The following is a 21,401-nucleotide window of genomic DNA, read 5'->3' as shown; positions in this document are numbered from 1 at the left end:
TGTGTGTGTGATATGATCAGAATGCAATTAAGCTTTTTTTTTTTTCTTTCCAGACTCCGCTCCATACACGGCTTATCAAAATGAATTATGTTTTAATGTGGTATTTCCTTAAACTAATACTGCTCACAGGAGACACCGTAGCCATCAGCGCACCGATAATCACTGTTGTTTGGTTTTCACAGTGGACATGTCACATTTGTCTTTTTTTATATCTTAAATCAGGAGCAGCCTGGTTTAAGAGAATAAACAAGGAAACTGGATAAGAAAACGTTTAGACAATTTTCTTTTTTGTCCTTACACCGTGTACTCTAAACTAGCTCATGAGACACTGTGTGGAATCAGTCTTTGTCTCTTTCTTTTGCTCTCGCACTGACACACATTTGTACGCACTTAATTTATCTTCCTCGTCCTCTTTCTGAACGCCCGAGAGCAGCCGGGTCTGTGCTATGACCCTGCAACTGGAGCGTTTTTTTTCCCTCTTTCCTAAAGATGGGATGAAGTGTCTTTCTCTTGAGTGCCAACTATAAAGAAAGGCTTTATTTTTCTTAAAGGACCAGCTTATCATCAGATCTGTTGTTTCAGAGCAAGATAGGTACCACATGTGTGTACATACAGTATATAGAACACTTTTTCCCTTGGGCTTTTCCTTTTCTTTAGGTCATAACATTGGGTCATTTGATCCTCAGGTTCATGCACACGTTTTCTGCTCTTCTTGCCCTCCATTTCTCCAGTCTTGGGACTGGCATTGAGGATGCCTTTCCAGTGGCTCAGAATTATATATGGGTATAGGGTTAAGGGGTAGGGATAGGCTTAGGGTTAGGGGCAGGGGTAGCTTAGTACTGTAGATAAAGCATTGGACTGCTGATCAGAAGATCCCAAGTTCAAACCCTTAACCCTCATCTGCTCAGGCATATAATAAGGCAGAAATTTAAGTTATTCTACATAAGAAAGGGGGGGAGCACATTGGCTAAAGTTTTGGCGTACCAAGTGGAAGGTCCTAGGATCGAATCCCACCACCACAACCACTCCTGGTGGGCGTAAAAAGTGTGGATAAACTGTTGGATAAAATTACCCAATGTAAAGACCTAGAGAAAGGAAAAAGCCCAAGAAAAATAAAAGTTTTATATACTGTATATATACATGTGCTACTTACCTTGAGCAAGGACCTTAACCCTCAACTGCTCAGATGTATAATGAGATAAAAAAAAATATTTAATGGATAAAGATAAGGATAAATATTACAAATGACAAAAAAAATATATAAATGTAAATAGTAAGGGCTCAGCAGTACAAACACCCAACCCCGTGATCAGCAAACCTAAGCCACCACTGCCCTTAAATACGGTAGTATATTCATGTCATATATATGTTATATATGAAAATTAAGTGTCATGCGATCTCAGCATACATACAGTAGACCAGTTCTTGGAAACCCCATCACACAATCAAGTTCCACACCTTTCGTCTGCACACTTCACAAATCAGGGCTTTGTACAAAACCTTTAGATTTTTCCAAATCTACATGTTGAGACATACAGTAGTGGACGGCGGGAAGAACAACAGAAAAAATCTTGAGTGGTTCAATATGATCAAAATGTTATGATTGGCAGAAACCCATCAGTGAAGCATGATGGTGGTAGCATCACGTTAAGCTTCTGGCTTGCGTCTCTGATTAAACATCTTCACACACCAGGAATGACTGAATAAACTGAAAAAAGCACCACAGGCGTATTAAAAGCACCACAGATATTCAGATGAAAAGTGACGCGACTGTGTGAGTACGGGTTCTAAAAGTCCCGCAACAAAAATAGCAACAATGACGTTGAGAGGATTTTCCTGAATAAAACATTGAAAAAAGAACATTTGGAGTGAGAAGGGTGACGAGAACATGACGAGAACAGGGAAAGTTTTAAAAACTTGGTGCAGGAGTTGAAGATGTACTATGGTGTTGCTCCTGGACCTATTTCAGGATGTCCTTGGGGCAGCTTGAGGAGTTATTGGTGCTGCTGAAACAGCACTTGAAGAAGCAGAGGAGAAATTTTAGGGAGCTGATTGATCTGGAACAGCGTCTGGGGTGAAAAAAAAAACGTCTGAGGTAAAATATTATCCAGACATGACTTTGATAAACGAATAAGAAGGTTTAGCGCACTTGACTACAATTTTGCAACCTAAAAGGAACCATTAAAACAAACAATGTAGGACCGCAATCTCTTCTGTCAGATACTTTAACACATTGATAATCGGCTATCGGTTTCCAGACGTCGTCTTTCTACCCGTTGTCTTGGTGATTTTTAGGTAACTTTCAGAGTTGGTGTATATGTGTAATATACGAGTATAAGGTAGAAAACGCGTAAAAACATACTGTATGTCCCTATAGCAAATGAATCAATAAGACAGTGGCCGAAACGTCAGCGCATCTACTGTACAATACACCGTCCATACTGTTCTATCTGTCATACCATCTGCTCTAAATATCACTTTTCATTACTGGTTCCTTTGCTGTGAAATTTTCCTCGTTTTTTTGTATCTGCTTCAGTAAAATGGGATAACCCCCCTCTTAAAAATTTGCATGTTTTCTATTTGCATTTTTTATGACTCTGTGAAAATCGCTTGGAACATTCAGGGAGCAGGAAAGCCACCACGTTAGCATGTACGCGTCAGACCATTTGATTCCAGCGAATTTTAAATTAAACAAGTCTTTGTAACCCGAGCCTGCCGTTTTGTTCGTTATCAAATGGTTCAGAATCTCTGGTTCAGATGGTTGTCGAGAGCTTTGTACGCCGTCGCCATGGTGCATTGACTGCCTCAGGGGTGGAGCCGTACCGAGCTGAGCCCGCGAGGGTGTAGGTTTTGTTAGTCTAATCTTGCAAATCATCACAGATCTCCGGCGGTCATGATGAATGGACTGGATTTAGGTGTGTTACGAAAGCTTGCGTACTGTTACTGCGTTTAGGTCGTGACACGGAGACCGGTGTTCATTTTGCAAATGCTGGAATGAATTCATATACAACAAGTACATTCAGGGGCATTTGAAAATTTCTTAAATTTCTAGCTAGTTAGCTAACATTTCTTGCTTATCTCCCGCCTGGATGAGGGACTGACACGACTGAATAGGGACAAACAAATACAATACATTTTAACGCATCACTGTTAGTTACTTTATAGCAAGGATTAAGACACACTTGGGTAAATTGGTTAGGATTTTAATTTGCATTGGTTCTCCAAGTGTAAACTTATGACCAGTGCCAGGGACCAAGCACTTATTAACTAATCACAACCTTTTTGTCCAGTTGTCTTAAAATAAAAACGATGTCTTCACTTGATTAATTTCAAGTTGACCCCATAAGTAAACAAATAAAACACATGGGGACATGCTGGTCTAGAAAATGAATCAACAGTGGATGGTTTGATACAAACTGACATGAAGCAGAGTTACTGTTGCTAACCCTGAAATTTATTTTCCCAAATTTTTTTCTAAAAGGAAAAACCACATCACAAGTATTTTATTGCTCTTATATTATGGCAATTTGGCATAAATACCCATTTCTTGAGTAAAACATATTGTGTCATATTGTTTTTTAAATGAATTTCTAGTAGGGATGTTACTGGGTAATTATTAATCAATAAATTCCTTTTAAGATTTCAACTTATTAAAATGCGTCCAATGATAATGTTTGTCTTGAGTAATATTTCTCAGTAGCGCACCTATTAACTTCTACGCCACAAGATAGCAATTTTGGTGATTTATTGCAGCCTGATTTCTTTTTTTATTTATTTATGGATTTTTAACATTTTGTGGTTTACACTATTTAGGCTTCATTAGTTCATATCTCACCCAACTAATTCGTTGGGGTTGTGCTGCTAGATAGGTTTGAATAAAACTTAAACCAAGAAAACAAACTGTGTCTTGTTACCATTAATACTTTACAATGAATATATTGTTCATTGTTAATGTGTTCTATTGGTTAAGAAATTTTCAGCGTTTTCATCAATAATTTGTTGTTAAATTTAATGTTTTAAAGTTATACAAGTTATAGCATCTATAAAGTATTTAAAAATGAACTAGCGTTGCTAATATATGACTACTTGTTTAATACATTAATCAGTTCTGCTAAAATGTTTTTGCAAGTTATTATTTCTCAAATTCAGGATTTTATCCTAATATTGTATCCCTTTTTTTTTTTTTTTTTAGATTTCTAGCTTAAATGTGTTTTATAATTAAATTTATAACATTCAATATATCTAATTAGTATTTGAGTATAATCGATGCCAACAGGTCGCCACTGTTGGACCCTTAAGCAAGGTCGTTCACCCTCAAGTACTCAGATACAATCAGGCGTCGAGCTGGCAACCCAATCCTGTAAATGTCTGCCACAGAAACAGCTAATGTTAACATCTGTTCCACGATGTTCCGGCACGTTGACGGAACCATTCAATTCAATTTTATTTATATAGCGCTTTTAACAAAAGACATTGCTTCAAAGCAGCTTCACAAAATGAAAAGAAAATTTATGGAAGTGTGTATGAGTGAGAAAAAATGTGTTTAGATAATAATGAGATTGTGAGATTGTCCCTGATGAGCAAGCTGAGGGCGATGATGACAAAAAAAAAAAACTCCCTAAGATGGCAATAGGAAGAGGAACCAGACTCATCAGGGAACCCATCCATATTTGGGTGATAACGGACAACAAAAATTATATAACTACATCATGTGTTAGGCTGCTGGACGTTCAGTATAACAAAAGTTGTCCAAGTTATCACAGAGTCCAGTTTAGCACAGGAATGGGTCAGCAGGTGCAGAGGACAAATGCGGGGTCTGGATCACCGGGAGCTCAGGAGCAGCATGTGTAGATCCAAATCATCATGAAGCAGAATCCAGCTGGAGCTGGTCCGTCTCTGGATGCCACAAGATTCTCAGGGTTTGCCTCTGCCTACTGGCGCTGGCACAACCTCCATTGGCCTTGGGATGGGTAAAGAAAGGAAAAACAGGTGGAAAAGAATTAACGTAGATGCAGTTCAGGATATTAGCAGCACTAGATAGGGGTGTGTATTTAGATATACTGTACTGGTGTACGAGGTTATGTGATGAATTATGTGAATAAATGTTATTTTGGGCAGCATGTTGTTCTTTACTTTTCATTGAACTTTGCAACTTTGAAAGTTTTCACACAGATTCATGTGTGTGCGGCCTGATGAATGTGTGCTGTTGTGTATTTTCTGACTTGGTGTGTGCATGGCCGTTACCCTGCTCGTCTCCCCGCTCGTCCGCTAGGTCATTATTTCATCATGTCATTTGCACAACGCGTATTGATCTCAGCGAATGGAGCCTCTTTAGGGTTTTCTTTTTTTCCTTCTCTCTGCTGAGCGGAATAATAAATGAAGGCAGCCCCGGGCTGAAGTATGCGCTCCCACGAGGACGGGTCCGTGTCCTGTTGAGTTATTTATTTACATGGTCTGAATGCTAATGAGGAGCCTCAATAGCAGAGGGTGACAAAACTTGAGTCTATTAAGAAGACGACGGAGTGGACGGTGCCAACGGCAGGATGTTTAACGTGCCCCGGTTTGTCTGACCTTCACTGTCGGGTTTCGGTTTCATCTTTTCTGTCAGGTTGATGCCGAATACACAGAAGGATATGAACTTGGCCCTCTGTGCGCGACCCTCTCGCAAACGCTTGCCACAGTGTGCTAACCGCTACAGTGATTAGAGCATTCTTAGCAACACAAAGCATTAAGTGAAAAATTACAAAAGCAGGCCGTAAAGCGCATGCTAATTGTGCTAGAAAGGACGACCTCATGTTTCCTTAAGATTCTACAGTATATTATTAATGGCTTTCTAAATAAAATCATCTGTGTGGTCATTCTTAGTCTGTTTTTCATTCTTTGTGTTTGCAAAAAAAAAAAAAAAAAAAGTTTTTCTTTGTTCTTTCCTGCAGTTGAGAGGGAAGTTGTTCAGAAGCGGACCTTTACAAGATGGATGAATTTGCATCTGGAGAAGGTTTGTGCTAGTTTATTCATTAGCAAGAAATCCTAGCATGGTTTCTCAGTGTGAATGTGAAAAAACTAAATGTTTAGCTACATAACTACTGTATGTAGCATTTCGCTATGTTAATATACATAACTACATAAAATGTTAATGTTAGCCAGCTTGCTACTGAACAAAATAGCTATGTTTAGCTCCATGTTGAAGTACTTTACTTTTTCTTTCTTGAGGTACTTTAATGTCGGTTAAATAATGCCATTGCTAGCTAAGCTAACTAGTTACAGCTAGCATTGTTAACCTACAGTAAGCTAACCTGACTAGCGCTATAGTACAGTGATGTTCCTAGCCAGCTGGCTAGCTTGTGTTATGTTTTCAATCCATCATACAGTCAGTCCCATAAATTCTGGAACAAAGCAAATTGTTTTTGGTCTCTCTATATTACCACAATTAATTTGAAATTATTTGAAAGACTTTCAGCTTTAATTCGAGGGGTTTGATAAAAGTCTGGCATTAACCAATCATAAAGTTCCGCCATTTTCAGACACACACATGCACGCACTCTCATAAATAATGGAACAAACTAACATGATTACAACCATAAGGATTGTCTTTAAGACTTGGATGAAATCCTTTGCCGTCAAGGAGAAACTAAAAAAGGGGCAAGTGATGATATGATAAAGTTTGTGTTTAAATTTAACACTGGCCCTCGGGATGCAAAATCAGGCCGTGTAAAGGAGATGTAGGCCGTTGTTCTCTTACCGAGCGAGGCACACGACTACTGCAGTGACACTCTATAACAGGACGTGCACATGTCTCTTCCCTTGCCATGAATTATAAATGAACAAAATGGAATTGACATTAATGATGCATTAGGAGATTGGTGAAAGTTTTTGCTCTTTTTTTTTTTTCCTCCCCCTCTATTTCTACATCCCTTTTTCTTTCATTCTTCCGGCATATTTGCATTACACTTTGCTCACTCCGGGTAACCGTGTGACTTCTCGTTAAAACCCGGTCCCTTTGTCCTGTCTGTCGATCGACTGTTGGGCTTGTAGAGTTTCAGACAGCTCGGTGACGAGAAGGCTGCCATTCACGGCCTGCTTGGCACTGACGGAAAGCATCGAGTGATGAGTCCTTTGTTTTGCAGGACAATGACTCGCTTTTGTGTGGCCGAGAGCTTGGCTCGACGACGACACAGTAATTAAGAATCACACATTATTTTGTCTCTCGATCACCATCCACTGCCTACAGTTCTGGAAAGTTTCTCTCCATGCCATGAAGGCCATAAGGGGGTGCCATATTTACCCTTGTGATGAGTTGGTGTCCATCGGGTATTCCTGCATTATGCCCAGTGTTTATTTATAAGCTCACTGTAGCTATGATGCTACTGTACAGTATGTAGGACTTTGCATTGCAACCCAATAACCATATTTGGTAAACTGTAAAGTAATACTTGTAGTATTATGCTTGAAAGTCCCATAGACATACCACCTGGCAAAATAAGATAAAATAAAATTTGTGGCCTGCATCAAGTAAAAATAATAACTTAGATTTTGAATTTAAACCAGACAAGGACGAGGTCACAGCAAGGACAAATTTCTAAATTTACCTTATAGTATTTTTAGGGGTTGTTAAGGGATAACGATTTGTAAAAAGAAGAAATAGACTTGTTGGTGGTTGGGACATCACGTGTCACCATTGACATCAATGTCTTTAGTTGAGGGGGAAAGATGGTACACCTTTCTTCAATTCCATGCCTTAAAGTCTAGACCTCAGCTCTTTTGTGGTGGATCATATGAGTGCTGATCATCATAAAAACATCAACTGAACTGGAGCAAAAAATAATGGGCTACGATTTCTATAATCAGTTTTTTTTTTTATATTGATTTTGTGCTTTGTGTCATGTGAGAGTATATAAATGTGACTATGCAATACTTACATATGGAATTTACATCATGTAAAAAATATCAGAAGCTTAAGAAAAGTTAGTGAGAATCATGTGTCCTCTTTCCTTCCTGTAGTGTAATCCTCCTATGATGGTGCATGATCTTTTCCGGGACATCCGAGATGGGCGGATTCTCATGGCGTTGCTGGAGGAGCTGTCAGGATGCAGGCTGGTGAGAAAAACTGTTTAAAAAAACATATTTGCGTATTACTTCATCCATAGCGAGAATACACTGAGATATGCTTAAATGGTTTACGTGATTTAATGCCACTAATAGTAAATACATTTAACATCCTTTAATAAACTCACAAGGCTTTGCTAAAAATCGGATTCCCTTCTATTTATGATTTTATTGATTTATTGATTTCTTTTTTTCCAGCTGCATGAATTCAAACCGTCCGCGCATCGCATTTTTAGACTCAATAACATTGCCAGGGTGTTGGCATTCCTGGAGGAAAGAAATGTAAGTATTGAGCGGTGTAAGGTCATGAGTAAGGAGAAATGAAGCATTCCAGAAAAAGCAAACAAAATAAACTTGTTATAGAAACACTGTGGCTGCACGACTGTGTTTGATGAGTCACGTATCTTGTGCAGGTGAAGCTAGTCAGCATTGATGCTACAGACATCGCTGATGGCAATTCGTCCATTGTGCTCGGGCTTATCTGGAACATCATCCTGTTTTTCCAGGTAAAAATATCATACGCTCGTCTGTCTCTGGATATATCTGGCTTAGACTGATCCTTTGGATATCCTGGAGAGGAATATATTGTGTTTCACTTTGTGTTCTATGAGACCGATAGCGAAAATAAAAGACAGTCAAAAGGACACTATTCATGGCACAATAAAAATAATAATAAGAGCAAAAGAAAATTCTTCAGTTGCAATGTTTGAAATAATATGTTTTTTTCCACAGATAAAGGAGCTTACAGGAAACATAAGGAACCAGTTCCCATCCTCTTCCAGCCTGTCGTCCATCCCAACCAGCTCGGACTCGGACATGTCTCAGTCCAGCACACCTTCGGATGACAAGAAGCCCTCTGTCATCGCCAGAGATCATGGAAAAGCCATAAAGACTCTTTTGCACTGGGTCCAGAGACGTACCAGGAAGTAAGTGTTCCTAAGTACGGTATAACAAGGTGCAATCAAAGGTTGTGTGTATTCCAAACCTCACTGCTTATAATTGTTAAAAAAATAGATTTGGTGTGGCAGTTCAGGATTTTGGCAAGAGCTGGACAAGTGGTCTGGCTTTTCTTGCCGTGATCAAGTCCATTGACCCCAGTCTGGTGGACATGAGGAGAGCTTTGCTTAGATCGCCCAGAGAGAACATCGAAGAGGCTTTCAGGACGGCGCATTACAGCCTGGGCATCCCGCGACTTCTGGAGCCTGAAGGTATCACAGCATCGCTAAATGCTCTGGCGTGATTTTCAATTATGGCTTATTTAAGGCTTACGTTTGAAAGTGCCTGTAACAGTAAAAACAACTAAATTCTGTAGTAAATCGAAACATGTCTCCTCAGATGTAATGCTGAATCGTCCTGACCAACAGTCCATAATGACCTACGTGTCCCAGTTTCTGGAGCACTTCCCAGGTATCGAGGAGGTAAGATCCCTTGAATGTCATTCGTCAGATTATTAATATGAAGTACCACGTTTAAGATGTGATTTATGTGCTGTCCGATTGCTGTTTCCTGAAGGATGATCCTTTGGATATCCTGGAGAGGAATAAGGTCAGTGCGCGGATGACAGAGCCGCCAGTTAAGAATGGATTTCAAAGGAAGAGAGAAAAGTCTGGTTTAGTGAAGAGGGACTGGGTTCAGCCTCCGCCCAAGATTTTTATCTCCTCAGTAGTTAAAGAACAAGAACAAAAACGGTCTCCTGTACCACTCCGAACAGTAAATGACCGACCTTGGGACAGCGAAGATTCCTCGGTGGCTTCAAGCCCCAGTACGACTGAAAATCGCCCCCTGAGTCGTCCACTGGACCTAAACAAAGATGCTTCTTCTTCTTTGAGCTCCCCTCAGCCGTCTCTGATCGACTCGGCTATGGATTTTCCAGAATCTTGGCCCGAGACGCCTAGTGAGCTTCCACAGTCTTGCAGCAACGACTCCCTGAGAGATTCCACCTCAGCAGGCGATCTGACCTCTCTCGGTTCTCCAATGGAATCAGAAAGAGGTCTGCAAGATCAGGTAGATTCAGAGTTGTTCATTGATGAAGGAAACTTCTCGCTTAGCTTAGAGGCTAGATCTGCATTGCTGTCTGAAGAAGAGGATGCTTATAGATACATTTTAGATCTTAAGGAAGAAGAATCTGCGAGTGACGTACCCTGTGAGGACATCTTGAAAATCTCAAATAGCCAGCCACCGTGTCCCGAGACGAATCTAGATAATCCTACAACTTCTGATCCTTTCTATGGCGACTGTGACTCTGGGTACTATCCAGATCAGAAGGAGGTCTCCACAACTCAACCAGATGATGCGAATAAGAGTTCGGTACCCGTTAGCTCTAGTCAACTCGTTGCTGAGGATAAAAAAGAATCTGAGAACCTGGCTAAAAATCTCGAAGAAAGTCTTAAACCTTCCGCCACTGAAGATGTCCCGAAAGCCGCTACCGAATCAGATCCAGCGTGCATTTTTGAGGATGACCAAGAGTGGCCTGTTGTTCAGTATGAAAGGATTTCCATTTCAGGAAGTGAAGAGGACCTTGACGAACTTGGCACGGAACTGCGTGAAGAACCATTTGTTGACGAAATGGAGGAAAATCTGATGCCTACTGTGTTAAGCGGTGGAATGGAAGATGTTGCTGCGGAGGAAAATCACCATTTTAGAAAGACTAAAGTTGTAGAACCAGAGCAGGACAGTGCAAAGCCAGAAGATCAAGCAGATCAGATCGGTACTGAAATTGATCCTTCTCAGATCCTCACAAACATCAGCCAGCCTGGAGAAGCGGACACTGAGGCAGAGATCCAAGAGAAAGTAGATCACACTGAGTCTGGAGCTGAGGATTCAAGCCAAACTAAAGAGCCAGTGCTGAAAGATATGAGTGAATCCATTCCACAGGGAACCGACAGTCTGGTGGACACAAACTTTCCTAAAGTTGATGAAGAGAAGCCAGAATTCAGTCCTGTGAAGACATTTGAGGAAAATGGTGAGAATATCACCAGTGGTGAAGAACCAAGTCAGGATGATTTAAGCCTTGTTCAGGACGATGTCATGGCTCAAAGCAAGTCAGACGAAGAGCTGGATGTGACCCAGAGTCTTCCTGAGACTGAACTTGTTCCTCAAAATGGGACCATCGAGGACGAGTGCGAAGACGAGAATGTTAAGCAAGGCGACGCCTCATCTGACAATCTGCAAAATATCAGTGACACTAAGGCTAAAGATGACGCACTGATTGAGAGCGACACGTCAAATCTGGTGTCTCCGACTTCTCAGAGTAATGCCCTCGTACCTGACGTCTCCACATCCGAGATCATGGACGAGCCAAATCCCGCTGCTCAGTCTTGCGAAGAAGAAGAAGAGCAATCCTTCAGTCCTCCGACTCCCGGCACAGTAGACCAGCCGTACGAGGATGAAAATGAAGGACATGCCGCTTGGGAGCAGACCAAGTTTCTGGATGCGGAGCGGGCGGAGAGGTGCCGTGCGGAGCTCCGGCTGTCGCTCAGCGTGACCCCTCTGCAGCCCGCGCCCTCGCAGCCTGCGCTCACTGACTCTGACAGTGCGCAGGAAAAGGTGATTACCGTACGTACTTAGGGTCATATGCACACTGGATTATCAGGAAATAGTAGCGGCGATAATGACCTTATCTGATGTTTATGGAAGGCTGTAACCTCGCTGGATATGGGTTCGTTGAGTTACTTGATGTTAAGCTACCTTTGTAGTATCTCACTGGACCTAGGAGGATGTTTCTCAGCATGGAGGAAATCAAATCAATTTCACTGCATGATTGTCTGACACACACATACTGTACACCCCACACATACAGTATACACACTGATTAAATGCTAAGTTCCTGAGCTAAGCTTTTTTTCCTTCAGTAAATTAATTAGTTCTTTGCATTTTGGAGGATTCTTTCAATTAGTACTAGAATCTTATTTCGGTTCTAAAATGATTCCTCTTATTTAGATTCTAAAGCTGGTGTAGTAGGGTTACAAGGTCTGAGGCCACTACCAAGAGCGGTTTAAAAAAGAAATGTGGCTGTTAAAGTCACATTTTATTTATGAGCTGTACGTATTTAATAAAGAAATGTTTATTTAGTGGCGTAGTGATCAGCACTGTGGCCTCGCACATCCAGGGTTCGATTCCAGCCTTGGGTCTTTAAAACAATCTGATATGTTGGTAACAAAGTAATCTGGTGGCACGATGAACGACAGCGCTCCCTGCAGGTGTTTTATGCCTTATTTTAAAAAATAAATAAATAAATAAATAAAATTCTAGTCCATTAGCTTAAAGCCTTTCCATTTATGTTTTTTTTTTTCTCTATGAACATGAATTCTGGAGACCAGTTTTATATTCTTGGGTATGTACATGCAGGTAACACACATAAAGCTTTCTTTAACTGGAACGGATGACGTTATCGTAAAAATTGCTTAAACTCTTAACATGCTGTTGATTTATTGTTGTAAAAGTATGATTTTCTTTATATATAAATATAAATTATTTCGCATTATTCGTTAATTTTGAACAGCTCTTGTTGGTGGATTGAGACTCCGGTGGATTGAGAGTTGAATAATCAGTCGGGTAAACTAAGTGTACGCAGAATAAATAACCGCCCGTCTTGTTTATTTCTTTTTTGTCAATAGTATGTAGGCAAAAATAATAATCCGCGCATTTATACGCCGTTGCAGGTAGATTACGGGGTTGTGGAGTCTCCGGGACAGAGTCCGTTCAGCCTTTGGGTTTCGCACCCAGGAGAATGGGGCTTGGTAGAAACGGACCTGGACGCAGAGATCGAGCGGAACAACCGAGAAGAACGGAAAAGGAGAGAGGAACCAGAGAACGAAGTCTCCACCTCTGCCAGAGAAGACAACTCGGACACGCTGAGGTGCTGAGCTATTCTTAGAGCCTTGTCCGAGTGAAGGGAAAACCTGCACAGCTTTAACTGACCTTAAATGTACTTTAATGATGTTTAGCTGAAGATTTCCTTTTTAGATAAAGAACTTGAAGGTCGTCCTGGTTCTCTAGACACTCTTAAGTCGGACATGTTGGTGTTTAAATGGAGCTTTTTTGAACTGTTGATGAATTGAGTGTGATCGCAAGGTCATGAGAAAGGTGCGTTATGTTTTTTTTTTTTTTTTTTCAGTCATTCAAACAAGGAAGAAGCTGCCAGAGAGCAAAGCACTGAAGATGAAAACCAGCCACCGGTAGTAATAGTACCAGAAGTGGTGGACGTGAAGGGAATTAAATTCAATCCTGAGATTGTAAGTGTTTGTGGGTCCTTTTACAATATTTACTTTATTTTAATGGAACCTTGGTGTGTTTTTTACTGTTTCCGTGTGGTTTTGTAAGTAAGTGAAAAGAGGAACGTGAACCGACTGCGTGACGCGACTCATACGCACAGCATAGAGCTAGTTTATGATGTCATATTTTTCTGTTTTTGTTGTTGTTGTTGTTTATTATATTCTGTATATCTACAGTTCTGTCCTTTGGCGCACATCTACAAAAAAAAAACACACAGCATGCCAGGTTGAATTCATGCATGAGTCGATTCATTCTCGTTTAGACTCGTATAGATATAGAGATCATATAGAAGTGGACGCTGAGACCGTGTTGTTCATTCGCTCTCGGGCCGGATGTCTTGGGCCACACCCGAGTATGATTCATGAGTGTTTACCTGACCCAAGAACCACTGCGAAAAAGAATCGCACCAGGGCTCGATTCTAACCAGGGTTTAAATTGTCTATAAAACATTGATTATTTCCTGTACGCATCCCTGATGTTTCATCCTGTCGTAAATCTGTCCTTTCTCTTTCAGCAGCCCAGAGAAAACGGAGAAACCCCCGCACCCATCACGGCAAATCACACAGATGAAAGGTACTGTGAACGTTTCTCACTTGTCGTGTAGCGTAATGCAGAAATCTGAATGCTCGACCACGAAACATTACTCCACCCAGCGCAGGCAAAATCGATGCAAATCAGCTCCCGGACAGAGCAGCTGTTCCAGACAGCTGAGTCAAGCTCGGGGCGTTTCTCTAAACCCGGCTGCGTGAACAAGTCTGTTCCTGTAACAGGAGTCGCACTAATTACTCTCTAATCATTCTATCACTCTGGCATGTTTTCCTGTCGGTGTGAGTCTGATGAGTGTGAAAAAGATTCTATCACACACACCTATAGCGCTTTCTCTGCTTCGTAAATCTTAGAAGAAGACTAAAGGCTTTTGAGGGAGGCTGTTACTGAGACGGATAAACTCAGAGACCACGCCTCCTTTATTAGGACTGACACAAAAGCCGAACCCCTGTCACTGGGACTGACCGGCAGAGACCACGCCCCTTCGCTGAGAATAATGAGCACTCCTTTACTGTAAATTAAACACAGAGGCTCCGCCTCCTTTATTGTGAATGTAATACAGAGAGGCTCCACCTCCTTTACCAGGTGTATAATTTACAGAGGCCACGCCTTCTTTGTTGTAAATGAAATACAGAGAGGCTCCGCCTCCTTTACTATGACTGACATACAGAAACCCTGCCTCCTTTACTGTAAATTAAACACAGAGGCCACGCCTCTTTTATTGTGAATGTAATACAGAGAGGCTCCACCTCCTTTACTGTGAGTGTAATATGCAGAGGCCACGCCTCCTTTACTGTGAGTGTAGTCAAGAGAGTCTCCACCTCCTTTACTGAAAAATATAAGGCCTGCCCCCTTTACCGTAAATGAAATACAGAGGCCCCACCTCTTATTCCTTGATTTACAGAGAGCACTTTTTCTTTACTATGACTGAAATATAAAGGCCACACCTCCTTTACTATAAAACTTAATCCCGCCCCTTTATCATGAATAAAATACATTTACTGTGAATGAAATACAGAGGCCACACCTCCTTCATTTTAACTGGAAAACTTAATTCCCGCCCCTTTACAATAAATGAAATAGAGACCACACCCCCTTTAGCGTAAATGAAAAACATAAGCCCCGCCCCTACACTATGAATTAAATAGAGTTCACGTGTCATATTTTTTGGTTTACAGGGGCCACGCCTTCTTTTCTGTGACTGGAAAAAAAATCAGGACCGCCCCCTTTACTGTGAATGAAACACAGAGGCCACACCTTTTTTTTTTTTGATTTACAGAGACCACGCCTGCGTTATTGTGCCTGAAATACAGAGTGAGGCCCAGCCTCCTTCACTGCCACTTATGTACAGGGTGAAAGGTCACGACCTCCTTTACTTAGACTGACAGGACCCAAGGCCACTGAGATTCATATAGACACCGCTCGAACCTCGTTCCCTAACAGGATCAGAGGCCACACCTCCTTCGCTGAGACACGCCCTTTGTTTAGAGTAATCCTGTGTAACTATGTTCTGTCTGAACCTGCAGGTGTGTGATGTGTAATAAGAAGGTGTGCAGTGCTGCACGGACTCCGCAGCGTCCGAACCACCCGGGGCTCTCCGAAGTCGACTTCCTGCTCCTCATGTGGCTCCTCCTCTACTGCCTGCTCGTCCTGCCTCACATGGACATACGGACGATTTCCCGCTTCCTGCTCAACCTGGACGAATGAGAACGCGGGATCAGATTAACTAACGCAGGCTTCTGCTTGCTTTCTTCCACAGCTCACGTATTGCGAATGAATGTTTTCGGAGAACTGACAGCACGTTGCCATATCTGTACGTTTTAAACGCCCACGCATGGACTCATCGAAAGGGTGTGTTTACTGTTGAAGGTTGGTTTTATTTGGTCGACAGGTTGCCAGGTTTACAGCCTAGACACTGCATCTTATGGACACGAATGCTTTATCAAGTCAATATTTTAACAAGAGAATTAATATTATTAAAAGTAAATAATTATTATTGCAGTTTTGGCCTTCCGTATGGTAACGCTTCTGCTGTTTGACATTTTGTGCACTTATTTTATTTTAATCTCGTAACTGAATTGATATCGCCAGTAAGGAGTTATTTGATACACAACCTGCAATCAGACTGTATTTGTTTTTTGTTTTTTTAATGTTTTGTGTATTTTTTTTTTTTTTTTTTTTACTTTTGAATTAAAGTCTGGCTCTTTATAAGAACTGCTAATGGAATTTATTTTGGAATTAATTTGAAGGAAACACCCTCGTTTAACAAATCACCTAATGAACAGACAGGATTGTGGCTTCAACTGCAAAAATGATTGTAATAAAAACAAAAATCCCATTAATCTTGCGATTACAAAGCCGGAAACATTTTCTTTTTTTTTTTTTTGCAGAGCGGCACAAAAAAAAGTCACGAATATTTCAGGGAGGAATTTTTGTTATGAACTAACAAGATGAAAATGTCACATATGATTTCAGGTTTTAAGATGATATATAAATATATATTATATTATACAGTTCTGCTCATAAATTTACACACCCTGGCAGAAATTTTTTCAAGTTGTGTCCCAATTTTTAAAGGAACTGTGGTTATCAGACCAAATACAATCATTTTTAATAAGATTTAAATTCTATAACTATAAAACATCAAGGAATAAAGCAGCCCTTAAACAAAACGTTAAAGAAAATAATTTGGTGGTCCTTGCTAAACATTTGCATAGCCATAGTTCTCAGTACTGCCCCCTTAGCATCAACAATGCCTTGGTGTCTTTTGTGATAATAGGTTGATGAGACCCTTTATTTTTAACCTCCATGTTTCACAATAGTTATGGTGGACGTCTTATCATAGTCTTTGTTGATTCGTCTCTAAACATATCGTTTATGAATTGTGGCCAAAAAGTTCCAATTTTGGTCTTTTCACTTGTAATGACTTTGTGCCAGAAACTGTCAGGCTCTGGGTAATGTCAGGGGGCTGTTTTTAACTACTTTTTTACTGCCAACTTGACCATGCAGCCTGTCTTGGTTTAACTAACTCCTTATTGTGCATTTGGGAAAAGTGACACCAAGTTTTAATTCAGACAAGCCTGTATTTCAGCTAAGATTGACCATTTTTCCTTTGCATCCCGAATAATTTTCTTGTCTATGGGGCTAAAACTGGAAATCCTTTTTTTTAAATATCAGTTCTACTTTTTCTTTAACCCCTAAGAACCCAGACCAGTTTAAGGGAAAGTATGGATGATGTAACACAGACCAAACAAACCATGTGTTTGGAAGATATTTTGAAAGCTGCCACATGAAATTGTTAGCTCAAATAGTTAAGGCTATGGGATAGTGATCAGAAGGTCAGGGTTCAAGCACTACCAAGGCTGCCCCTGTTGAGCACTTGAGCACGGCCCTTAACCCCACCTGCTCCAGTCTCCTGGCTGACCCTGCGCTCTGGCCCCAGCTTCCCAAATGGGATATGCAAAAAACAAACAAACATATTTTCTTAATTTATTTAACATCAATTTGTTTAAGAAATTTAATGCCATATTTATATTTAAAATATATATATATATAAATCATATTTAATAAGTCAAATTATAAAATATGAGACCTTATTAAATCGGTAAAATTATTAAATAGGATGGAACTTATTTTTAGTTTCAAAAAGGAATATTCCAATCATATATATAATAATTAGCTATTTGTGTCACATGTATACCAGTTCACAGATTGTCACATGACTGCACTTCAGGACTTTGTGAGTTAAATTCGATTGTAAAAGCTGAATAAGGAACTTTCCAGACCATTTAAATGGTTTTATGGGTTTTACGGTCTTTTGGCCCTTGTTTTGCCTTCCCCATGGCTTCGTGCTCAGTGATTGAAATGTGCTTTTTTAAATGTAATTTATTTATTTTTAGCTCAAAAACTCATTTACTGTATACACAGAGACACTAATTTTGTACACTCAGACCAGCCAGAGGCGTGAAAACTCTTACACTTAATAACTTATTAAATCTTTGTGTTTCAGCTTGTGTGTATACTATCAGCACAAATATTAAAGACGATTTAAATTTTAAATCTTTAATTTATTACAATAATCATTTGAACTAAAAAAAAAAGGGCTCACCTCAACACTCTCCTTAAATCATGCTTTAAAATGTATTTCTGGATGATTGATCATATTTTTCTTTAAAGAAAGCGCCATATTTCACTGCCAGGGTGTGTAAACTTATGAGCATACACCAAAAACAACAATATATTTTTGAAAAATAAATTATAAAATAATCATCAACGTGTGCCTAAATGCTGAGGGGATTTGAATTAACCTATAATAATGACGTCCTCTTGAGTGTGGTACAGCCTAGTGAAATTTCAATTTAAAATGCACTTTTACAGAATCCACGACTTTTAACCCACAAGTCTCTGAATAAGCTTCGGCGGTGTCAAGTTGAACACGAAGCGCCAAAAAAGAATCCGCCAAAGACTTTAGTTTGCCGCTCAGAGGGGCCGAAAAAAAGTGTGATGGATTCGCTGTTCTCTTTATAATGAAGTATTCGATATTTCTGTGTATATTTTACAGCACATCGATCACGTCTTCTCTGCTCAGTTTCGATTATTACGTGAGGTCTGTATGTATTTGGTATTATATAAGCCATTTCAAAGGAAGTGCTTTTATTCCTGTTGATATGTTGCGTTTGTATTTTTTTCCCTTTATATGTGTAGATAAGTTAGAGATAATCATTTCCTTAATGCTGTAAGTCCATAGACTTTGATGAAGTTTCACGGATTTGTATCGCTTTACAGAACTCCGATTGCTAGCACTGTGTGTGTGTGTGTGTGTGTGTGTGAAATTTGAGCAGAGGCGACCTTGTGGAAATTACTGTGCGTCTTCTATCCCTGTAAGACATTTCTGGAAGTCGTGAAAGGCCCGCTTCGATGATCTCTGCATGAGGGTTTTGTGGTTGCGAAACAAGTTTTAAGTTTTGTAAAAGCTATCTGGTAAAATCGGTACTTCACTTTTGTATTTGGAGATCCTTGTGCAAATAAATTACGCGCCTCTTAAAAAAAACACCTGTCTCCTACTGTCTGTTTCTTCCTGTGAATAATGTTCAGCTCAAGGGTTTGTGGTTCTGTAGGAACTGTGATTTTAAACATTCATCTTGTGTCCATATGTAGGTTTCATCAGGGTTCTCCGGTTTCCTCCACCCTCCCAAAAACATTCCTGTCATTGTATTGACGGTGCTAAATTGCCAGCAGGTGTGAATGATCTTCCTGGGACAGACTCTTGATCCGACAACCCTAAACAGGCTACATGAATGAATGAATGACCAAACGAGGGACAATTCAATCTGAGTAAATAGCTGAAAAGTTAATGCTTTTCTGGCAGCACTTCAGTTTGAACTCAACCTCTATGTAGGATTATTCCCCATTAATCCCCATTAATAAAACCTGCATAAAGCCTAGCAAACCTCTTTTTCATACTTTGTCTAGAACACTCAGATAGTCTAAATATACTGTATGATAAAGCAGAGGTTGGGAATCACAATCCTCCGTTTATCTATTGTATTAATTAGCAAGGGTCCAGGGTTTGATTCCCACCTCGGCTCTGTGTGTGTGTATGTGTGTGGAGTTTGCATGTTCTCCCTGTCCTCCAGATACTCATCCCACAGTCCAAGACATGCAGATTGGTGTTCCCAAATTGCCCATAGTGTGTGTGTGTGTGTGTGTGTGTGCGCCCTGTCTAGGATGTACCCTTGTTTAGTGCTCGAGGTCTCCAGGCTTTCCAGGACAAGTGGTATAGAAAATGAATAAACAAATTGATTTATTAGCCTAATATTACTGCACACATTTAAATATTTGATATTAAAGGCTAAATCAGTTCTACTGTTAATGTTGGCCTTAGCTGATAAAAAAAATGGAATCCATGTTAGAAGAAGCCTGAGTTGTGTAACAGGAGGAGAATTTGTTGTATACACTGACACCAAGTGGTCAATAAGTGAATTACAGGCTCATGCGTTCTTGATCTTAAGCCATTTTTTTTTAAATATAAGAAATCGTTTTTTGTTTTATTTGTTTTTACAGTGAGATACAGTTACCTGTTTTTAATGTAGGGCAGCCAAGGAAGACCTTCCTTACATTTTTTGTGAGTTGCGTAGGCCTTCATGAGTGTGTTTCTCCAAGTACTGTATGTGTGTGTGTGTGTGTGTGTGTCATACCTTACCTTACTTCGATGTACAGTAATTACTATATATAAGTATTATATACATCTATATAAAACATCTGTCTATCTGTCTGTCTGTCTATCTATCTATCCATCCATAAATCTATCTATCTATCTATCTATCTATCTATCCATAAATCTATCTATCTATCTATCTATCTATCTTTCTGTCTGTCTGTCTATCCATAAATCTATCTATCTATCTATCTATCTATCTATCTATCTGGTTTAAATATAATAATAGAGTTTGATATCCAGTGTCCTGTGCTTTTTAGGTTTAATTTGATTGTTGTTTTTTTTTTGCGTGAGTGCGCGCGCTGGCGTATGGCGCGCGGCCGCCCGCGTGCACGTGTGTGTGCGCGCGCGCGCGTGTAACTGTATTAGCAGTAACAGGAGGGAATGGAGTCAGAGCAGGAGTAACTCATTCACTGAACAGCACTAAAGCCACAGAATACACAGCATAGGTGAGATTTTCTCCTATTCCCAAGTGTTTGAAACACTTCCTTTCATGCAGAAGTTAAAAACTGAATTTAAAAACTGTAGCCAGTTAGCTTAACAGGCCAGCGCTGTGACATTTCAGCACGCTAGCTTAGCCTAGCATAACTATCTTAGCACAGTCACCATCCGCTGTTGGATTAGCCGTCGTTTTATATGTTCAAATATTTCGTTTACGTGATTAAGCCACAAAAATGAGGCTTATTTCCGGTCCTCAATGCAAATGATAAGTGTTAATGGGTAACCTGAGTTATAATGATAATATTCTCATAACGTTTCTGTTTTTAGTTAGCCTCTTAGCCTGCAACGCTAACCAACTAAATGAATATTGATACCTAAAATTAAATCTAAAATTGTTTCCAGGATACTTATGTATATTTTTACCACTGTTCAGTGCACTTCCAGAATAACTCGCACACGTTTGCGTTTCTCTCAGCGTGCTTATTAATTGCCCCCGCACACCATTAGGTGGTTAAGGCCCAAACAGAGCTCGCCCCCTTGCGTTAGTGTACTTCCTATGGTTTAAAGTGGTGACGTCAGCGCCCTACGTAGCGCACTAGGCTTGCAGCACAGCGCTGTTCGGAGTACAGCCAGAGCTGAGGTCGAACTGAGGCCTAAACTTGAGGCGATTCAGCTGCAGCTGTTGTGCTGAAGGTTGTGTTGATTTCCTGTTTTATCATCTGTTGAAGGTGTGTAAAGTGTTAAAGAAAACGTGGAGTAATTGCAGTATTATAGGGTAAGGTGGATGGTGATGGAGGTTAATTTAACCAGGAAAGTTGTT

General features: G+C 40.2%; 2 protein-coding genes across 4 annotated transcripts in view; both read left to right on the top strand.

Annotated features, from left to right (window-relative positions):
• clmna (calmin a) overlaps positions 1–18,966 on the top strand; it is a 35,327-nt gene extending 16,361 nt beyond the window's left edge. The window contains exons 2-13 of one of the 3 annotated variants that reach the window (XM_053510225.1): positions 5,934–5,995; positions 7,999–8,094; positions 8,302–8,385; positions 8,517–8,609; positions 8,836–9,029; positions 9,118–9,311; positions 9,439–9,521; positions 9,616–11,649; positions 12,765–12,961; positions 13,220–13,337; positions 13,892–13,950; positions 15,450–18,966. In XM_053510225.1, coding sequence (XP_053366200.1) covers positions 5,934–5,995; positions 7,999–8,094; positions 8,302–8,385; positions 8,517–8,609; positions 8,836–9,029; positions 9,118–9,311; positions 9,439–9,521; positions 9,616–11,649; positions 12,765–12,961; positions 13,220–13,337; positions 13,892–13,950; positions 15,450–15,630 — 3,395 coding nt within the window. In that variant the 3' untranslated portion in view covers positions 15,631–18,966. Of the gene's footprint in view, positions 1–5,933; positions 5,996–7,998; positions 8,095–8,301; positions 8,386–8,516; positions 8,610–8,835; positions 9,030–9,117; positions 9,312–9,438; positions 9,522–9,615; positions 11,659–12,764; positions 12,962–13,219; positions 13,338–13,891; positions 13,951–15,449 lie in introns of all 3 variants that reach the window. The other 2 variants (XM_053510224.1, XM_053510223.1) reach the window with 2 other exon arrangements.
• Positions 18,967–20,474: 1,508 nt separating this feature from the next.
• Positions 20,475–21,401, top strand: part of dicer1 (dicer 1, ribonuclease type III) — a 31,632-nt gene continuing 30,705 nt past the window's right edge. Inside the window, exon 1 of the mRNA XM_053509939.1 lies at positions 20,475–20,589. The gene's annotated coding sequence lies outside the window, so the exon portion shown is untranslated. The remainder of the gene's footprint in view (positions 20,590–21,401) is intronic.

Source organism: Clarias gariepinus, chromosome 13 (assembly GCF_024256425.1).
Source record: "Clarias gariepinus isolate MV-2021 ecotype Netherlands chromosome 13, CGAR_prim_01v2, whole genome shotgun sequence".
NCBI classification, from domain to species: Eukaryota; Metazoa; Chordata; class Actinopteri; order Siluriformes; family Clariidae; genus Clarias; species Clarias gariepinus.
Note: the sequence above shows the minus strand (reverse complement) of the source record. Positions and strands in the feature narration are given on the sequence as shown.